The 7,374-nt window shown below is 41.0% G+C and overlaps 1 protein-coding gene across 4 annotated transcripts in view; it reads right to left on the reverse strand.

The window, feature by feature from the left end:
- The window catches only part of LOC137991966 (von Willebrand factor D and EGF domain-containing protein-like), a 109,958-nt gene extending 102,935 nt beyond the window's left edge, over positions 1 to 7,023 (reverse strand). For 2 of the 4 annotated variants that reach the window (XM_068836984.1, XM_068836981.1), the window contains exons 1-5: positions 6,378 to 7,023; positions 5,260 to 5,313; positions 3,880 to 4,169; positions 1,264 to 1,359; positions 1 to 123 (exon numbers count right to left, since the gene is read on the reverse strand). The exon at positions 1 to 123 is cut by the window's left edge and continues 183 nt beyond it. In XM_068836984.1, the coding sequence (XP_068693085.1) occupies positions 1 to 123; positions 1,264 to 1,359; positions 3,880 to 4,169; positions 5,260 to 5,313; positions 6,378 to 6,897 (1,083 nt within the window). In that variant the 5' untranslated portion in view covers positions 6,898 to 7,023. Of the gene's footprint in view, positions 124 to 1,263; positions 1,360 to 3,879; positions 4,170 to 5,259; positions 5,314 to 5,417; positions 5,932 to 6,377 lie in introns of those variants that run through there. The other 2 variants (XM_068836985.1, XM_068836983.1) reach the window with 1 other exon arrangement.
- Positions 7,024 to 7,374: the final 351 nt, after the last annotated feature.

The raw sequence follows: 7,374 nt of genomic DNA on the forward strand, positions 1-7,374 counted from the left end.
CGGTGTATAGAAAGTTATGTTTGGAAGACCACGAGGTTTAGCTTTGCGGACAGGTATTGTTGGCGTTATGGTGATTGTCTGTGGTGGATCAAAAGCGTTCAAATTAAGTGCAGTAGGGTGCACCTGAAAAAACAATAAAACATGAGCTATATTTGCATGACTGTAATCATTGACAGTATTCAAAAAGCATTCACATTGTAAATAAAAAAAAAACAAACAAATATAACAGTAGAAACAAAATTAGACACAAAGAATCAAGCGGGAACACTCCAATAACGAGTTGTTGCGTGAATCATTGAGTATAGTATTGGGATAAATTGCATCGTTCTTTTCACCCTGCTAGCAGAGCCTTTCTTTTGCTTGCTCGATTTCGGCGTTCTTGAGACAGACTCTGCGTGAATCGAGTAAGATCTCTACGGAGTATGCGCTACATGTTGCCAGGATACAGTCTCGAGCCAACGCCTAATATGCCAGATCTCGCCGACATCTTGGTATTTCACGGTACAGCGGGCTCAATTATAGCCATCGGTTTTATCACTAAACGGACTAAACGGATGCCCGCAATGAAAAAGAACGGTTTGACGAGAGAAAACAAGGTTGACTAATCCAGAAGTTCGCCCTGCGGTGGCTTCAAAGATTCAGGCAAATCCTCCTTTTGTCCTCCTCATTAAAGAAAACGACAAAAGGGGGCTTTGCTCATCAATTCGATGCTGAAGGCATCCAACAAAAACTGGAGAGGCTTTTTTTTTTTAATTTGATAGAATAAAGTTCTCTAGACATTGAAAAACAATTGAAAGTGAATCTCATCTTCGATTCGATTACATTGTCGCCAAGGGTCTAAATATATCTTCCCCTCTCGATAACGAGTTTGCGTTCGCTAACGCGTCATCTTACAAAAGGCTTTTAAAGGTTTTCAAGTTAAATCTATAAGATTCGCGATGAAGTTTAATTGAACTACAAAGTTTTAATTTGTATGTTGCTCAGTCGTGTGTGATGCATTTCTGAACACACCTGATTAAATGAGAGTTTCTCCTTTTCTTCTATTCACTCCCGCGCAAATTCAACCATGTCGGTTAAACAATCATGAAATAACTGCCAGGTTTGAAAGACGCTTCTCATACCCTGTTTATCACACCGCTGATTTCTGGTGTTGTGAATGAAATTAATTTGAAGTTGCAAACAAAACTTGATCTCCCACAGATAATGGAATGAATGGAAATTTCCCCGTCTCTTTCATTTGTCGAAGTTAACAAATGAATTTACCTTAAGCCCTGCAAAGAATGGCTGTAGAACTTGCTTGGGAGAAGACCACACGTTCTCAGGTGAAGTGGTAAATTTTGCTGATACTTGACAAGATATCTGTCGCGAAAGGAAATCAAAAAGAACTCTTTAATAAAGACAATCAATGGACCCATCAAACGGTTGGTACTACTGAGAAAGATGTATGCATCAGAGATTCAAAGACTAAACAGCGACCCGATTCTAAGGCTTCCCAACACCGTCACGTGCAGTGGGTAATACTGCACAGTAATTTTCTCAGAGTTACTTTAACTCCGGCACTGGGGTTGAAATAACTCCTCAGGGTGGAGTTATAGTTTTCGGAGATAATTTAACTCCAAAAAGGAGTTATTTTAATCCCCCAAAAAGTTGTTCTTCCCAGTAGGGGAGTTAAGTTAAGGCTAAAATAGGAATTAAACTTTAGGGGTTATTTTAACTCTAAATAAGAGTTAAATTTAACTCCTCTGGGGTAAAATTTAACTCTTATGTGGAGTTAACATTCCAGTTAAACATTGCGAGTGGAGTTATATAAACTCCTATTTTTGGGTCACTTTGAGGAATCTTGAACTGAATGTAACTCTCCGAGAAGAGTTAAAACACCTCTATGTTGGGAATTACTTTCGTGGAGTTAGTTTAACTCTGCAAAGGGGGTCGATGTACCTCCTTGTTTTTGAGTCCGATTTGGGCGTCCAATAGTAACATAACTTTACAGAAAAAAAGATTAATAAAGAAGCGGCATCATCGTATAAATGTTCCCTGTCGTCGTCGCTTGGGCTTAATTTTACTTTCACTCAAAACACTATTTTCATGTTCCGTGTTTCCTCGATCTCTTTCGGTCATCAATATGTCTTTGTGCTTTTATCCTTACATGGTTTCTCAGTAAATGAAAGGTGTTCTTTGTAGGCTATCAGGGAGCTTAAGCAATCACGACGACGAACGGAGGACGACGACCGGAAGTAACGTGAACGTCACTGCGCAAGCGCTAACCAAGAATTTCGTCGTCGTCTTGTCTTCTGCGACAACTTGAGAAGGACCTGTTTCACGTCGTCGTGATCTTCAAAGCCGTTTTTCTCATTACTCTTTTTCCTAGCCGACTAGGACGAATGGTACGCCCAAGTACCATTCTCGTAAGATTCGTAGGAGAGCGTTCTTTTCATCGATTGCGCTGAAATTTGGCGTGTTTACTGGGGAGAAATAGCCCCAGTTTCCCTGAAAAGTTCGACTTTCTAGCTTTCATGTCGCGTACATGGCTGACTTTGCGACTCAGACAATTTGAGCCGATGCGAAGGCGAAATTTTCGCCAACTTTTCAACCGATCGCGGAGTGGTTTTATTAAAGTTTTTCAGCCAACATATTACACTACAGGCTTCGGAAAGGATAAAGAAAAGGATTGTAGTTCATTGGATGGAATTTCAAGCGAACGTATTTACCTTCATTACATGCCCAGTGAATAGTTTTATCCTCTGGGATGAATTTTTCGTCTAAAAATCGTCGCTAATAGGGAGCTTAAGCACGCGCGTTTTAGAGACGCGGACGGCAACTGGAAGACAACATTTCACGTGACAGGACAGTGGTTTTCTCCCAGATTTCTATACTAATCATCTTAAATAGAGAAAAGATACTTAGCAATGTAAATGTGGTTGTGTCAAGACAAGTTAAAAGGGAAAACAGCTCACTTCCGGTTGCCGTCCGCGTCTCAAAAACGCGCGTGCTTAAGCTCCCTAATGCGTACGGCTCTCATACGGGCATTTTCCCAATAGTTTTGCAATGAAAGCGCGTGCGGGGCCGTACGGCCATATGATAAGAGCTATTACTGGTATAATAATAATAATTCTGTTTTGTTGTTGTCATTCTCTTTCGCTCAGTCCTTTCGTTTCTGTTCTAGACATAGGTCCTCCAGGCATCATGTAACCTTATCAGAGCTTCTAAAGATATGCCAAAAATTGCAATACAGAGAAAAAAGCAGCTCTAAGCAAATTAAAAATAAACACTCAGCTTTAAGTTTACATCCCGCCGATTCTTGACTTGAATAACTGCGTAGCCACCAGTGTGGACCACAGATATCATGATATGTCAAACTGGATTTAAACCAGTGAAAACCACTTGAACACGAAAAGCGTTGACTGTGTAAGAACTTCCGTTTATATATAGTATGGCCGTGTAGCCCCGTCGAGCCACAGAAAGCGCGCGAATTATGTTCAGGTGTCGTTCAGGTGAGTTAACCTGGGTTTAGCCAGTACCTGGTCAGCGGTCAACTTAAAAAAAATAACAGCTGACCTCGGTGAGCTCTAAGCTTGAGCCCGCGATATGGTCACGTGATACTGGTCAGCGGATACCTTGTTTTGACAGGTGTCAATTAATCAAAAGATGGATGTCCAATATCAAAGATATATGCTGTGAACTAGTATGATACTGGTCACATTGGCATACATGGAGGGGTGGACGTACGGACGTTCATGACGTCACCAAATTTTCTCGCATCGGGTTACCATATTTTCTTAACTATATTGCTCGGCGCGCGCGGAGCTCCACTAAAATTGCGTTTTCTGCTAACCTTCTTTTAATTTTGTATAATAACGTCATGGAGTTTTTCATTCTTACCGACTGACCGATAGTATAGTTTTCGCCAGGAAGCCTGGAAGAGGTAAGGTTTGCATCTGGGCAGGGCTTTTTATTCACTTTCCCGGGTAAAAGACCTCCGCATATCGTCTCATTTTTCAGGGTTTTTCCTTCAGCGAACCACTCAATCGAGTAGGTGACATTTTTCCATTTTTCGATACCATTTAGGATTGCCACTTTGCAAACGAGGGTCACAGATACGTGCTCCTCTTTTGCAACATAGTTGATCTCCGGGAATCCAAGGTTGTCATTGGAAAATGTTGCTGGCGGATCTGATAAAAATACATATGAATAATTATACCAATGAATTGCATTCTTCAGCTGTCTGGCTTCTCACCAGCGGTATGTTTTCATATTCTCCCCTTCTGTTTGTTCTTATTGCCCAAAAGTTGACCATGGCATTGATTCTAAAGTCATGCTAACAGAACAAAAGCACTTGAAAAGTTAACAAAATAATTTTCGCTATGATAAATGCTGCTTTATCAGGTCTTATCACTTCGGTGCAAAATTTCTACAACTAAAAAGCTCTCGATCTTGTCGCTTGCTGTCTCAACGATGAAAACCACTTATAAGACCTTTAATACAACCCACACATTAATTTCCGGGCACCTTTTTTGGCTACTTTACGTCATGGAGTAACGTTCTTGCTACGTTTAAGTAGATACTCCTTGATCCGTGAGCAGGACAGCCGATCAATGGTATTTAGCAAAGAAGACAATAAATGCTAGCTCAGCTTACTTGTTTAATTTACGTCACGAAATAGTCTGCATTACAAATCTCTACAGGATAGCTATCTTTAACAAAGGCACTAAAACAAGAACACACCAACTCTCTTATATAGGTTGCGCTACGCTATTCTCTAGAACATTCTAAGTGATTAATGTTCTATAAATATCCCAATTGTTAATACTTATAAATAACTACTGATTCCTGAACATTTTACCACTAGTCAGCAATCTAGAACGTTCTTTCAATGGCACGCAATCATCACATCGTTACACATGGGTAAAAAGTATACACATGTAATCCTATGCAAGCTCGATATAAGAACCTGCGTACAGATCATTCTGATACAAAATCTTCAATCGAAAATCTCAAGCTTCCTCACCCCCCCCCCCCCCTGAAAACACTGAATTTCGAGGTAGCTTAGGCACTTTAAAAAAAGTCACTAAAAGCACATTGCGAGACCTTGCCTGCATGTGCCGTTAACGAGAGTACTTTGCGTACAGATCATTCTGATACAAAATCTTCAATCGAAAATCTCAAGCTTCCTCACTTCCTTACTGCAAACGTCCCGATACTTCGTATTGCTGTTTGTAGTAAATGAAACCATTATCTTAAGGTAAAAACTGTTATACTCACCATAGCAATTTGGATGCTCTCCTACCTTTCCGTAAGGGCACGGTACACCAAAACCTGCAAAATTTATGTTTTCCTTCAGTTGATAACTTTTATCACAATCTTTTTTTACTTAACCAGGAGGAAGTAGGATAGCCATGATAATGCTTAGGTTTCCTTACCGGCGCAATAGGCAGTTGCACAGTAATAAAGAGGTCTAAGATAGTAGACAAAGTAATCTCCGGCGCATTTGGTTACGTTAATTGTAACAGAGTGCGAACAATCATCGCCAAAACTGCTGATACAAGCTGTTCGGGCCATGTTCCCTTCTGCCACAGTTGGATGTGGATCTTTTAACCAAACTGGATCGTGCGTACCACAATGGAATTCTGTTACTGGAGTTTCAGGCATTCGGGTGCCGTTGAAACTGGTAAAGCGATACCAGCCGAAAGGGATGAGTCGATCGCATAGCGGGGTTTGTCCTTGCTTCCAAATACTATTTATGCTTCGGCGGGGTTCGTTTATTTCTTTGTAGTTGTTGCAGCAATCATTGCAATTAAGACCCTGGCAGACACACGAATTCAGGAAGAAAAGGACAAGAAACCATTTAAGAGAGTCGCTGAATCCCTCCTTCTGCATGTTATTTTCTTGGATGAAAGAAGTATCGAGAATTCAAGGTGACTTGCTTTCAAACAGGAACTGAAGTATTATGATAAGCATATTATGATAAGCATATTATGATAAGCATATTATGATAAGCATATTATGATAAGCATGATAACCAAGGAAGATGTAGTAGAACCAAATTGAATGAGAATTCTAAACATGCGGAAAGGAATGTAATCCTCATTCAAATCCATGAAAGTACTTCCCCTGCAGCTACAAAGGGATCAAAGGCCAGTTTGTTGTTGTGTAGGTGCTATACTGAAATTTGTGAAAACAGCTTAGATGTGGTCATAACTTTCTATTATGCTTCAATGCTGTGGTCATGTATGAGTACAGTACCCTGAAACGGAGAGAGAAAACGCATTTGTCGCAAATTAGGCCTTGCTTTATAAGTGAGTGTTCTACCGGATGTCATTTACCTGAAGGCATCAATAAGTACATTCTGTCTCAAGTTTCAAGAATAAGGAGCGACCTACCATGAAAAAGACAACAGCTTTCAAGGGGACTGGGAGGGCAGGAGCACAAGTCAACATTCTCTAGATTTCCTTGGTTCAAACACTGAGTTTTACAAACTCGGGTTTGGTTCAGAGCAGATCCATTTTTACACGGCGTGCCTCCACACCTCTCTAATGTAGCTATGTATCTTCCTCTTTTCTGGGACTCGCCACACTGAGAGCATGCACTCCATGTTGACCACACTGAATAACTGCAGTTCACTGGCTTTGTATCATAGCACATCCGTACCTCATGCAAAGAGGGACAAGATGATCCACCGCAACTGGGAGATGTTGTGATGAACCTGGTCCTACTTTGAGAGCCAGCCAGGCCACACTGTTGAGCCGTGCATAGAGACCAAGGAGACCAGGAACTCACTTGACAGTTCGTTGGAGGACAGCTTCGCCGGCGATATCGTCGATTCCACCATGATTGAACGTCATCAATAGAGCTGAGCAATGTGAAAAAGACAACGAAAAGTAAAGTGCTTTTCATGACCATGCTCTAAAATTAGCTTTCAGGTTGCAAACTCTTCTTTGGAGACAGGGCTTCCGTATTTCATTCTACATTTGTCTTGTGCGTTAGCGATAGAGCTTAAATCAGGTCAAATCTTGACGTCACACCCATTGAGACGATCCATGCAAGTTTGCTATCTATACATCTAAGTTCTATCACATGACCAGAAGGCGGGAGATCCCGACACCGCGGCAAAATGAGTGCGCAGGCTTGACCCACGCGGGAATCGTTTCCACGCGCGAGGGACTGGTACCAATTAAATTTGCAATACAAATAACAGCGCGGCAAAATGGCGGCAATTTAAATTCTCTGTGTTTGTTTTCATTTTGCGATGATAAGGACAACACTACTTTGATAAGGTTTAAATTTTGAAGAGAGCTTCCTGAAAGACTAATCTTCCATGTGTCTTTTCAAACCAAAAAACTATAGTTCAAACCAGGAGAATTTTACCTTGCATTCGAG

The sequence above is a fragment of the Montipora foliosa genome, chromosome 2 (assembly GCF_036669935.1).
Source record: "Montipora foliosa isolate CH-2021 chromosome 2, ASM3666993v2, whole genome shotgun sequence".
NCBI classification, from domain to species: domain Eukaryota; kingdom Metazoa; phylum Cnidaria; class Anthozoa; order Scleractinia; family Acroporidae; genus Montipora; species Montipora foliosa.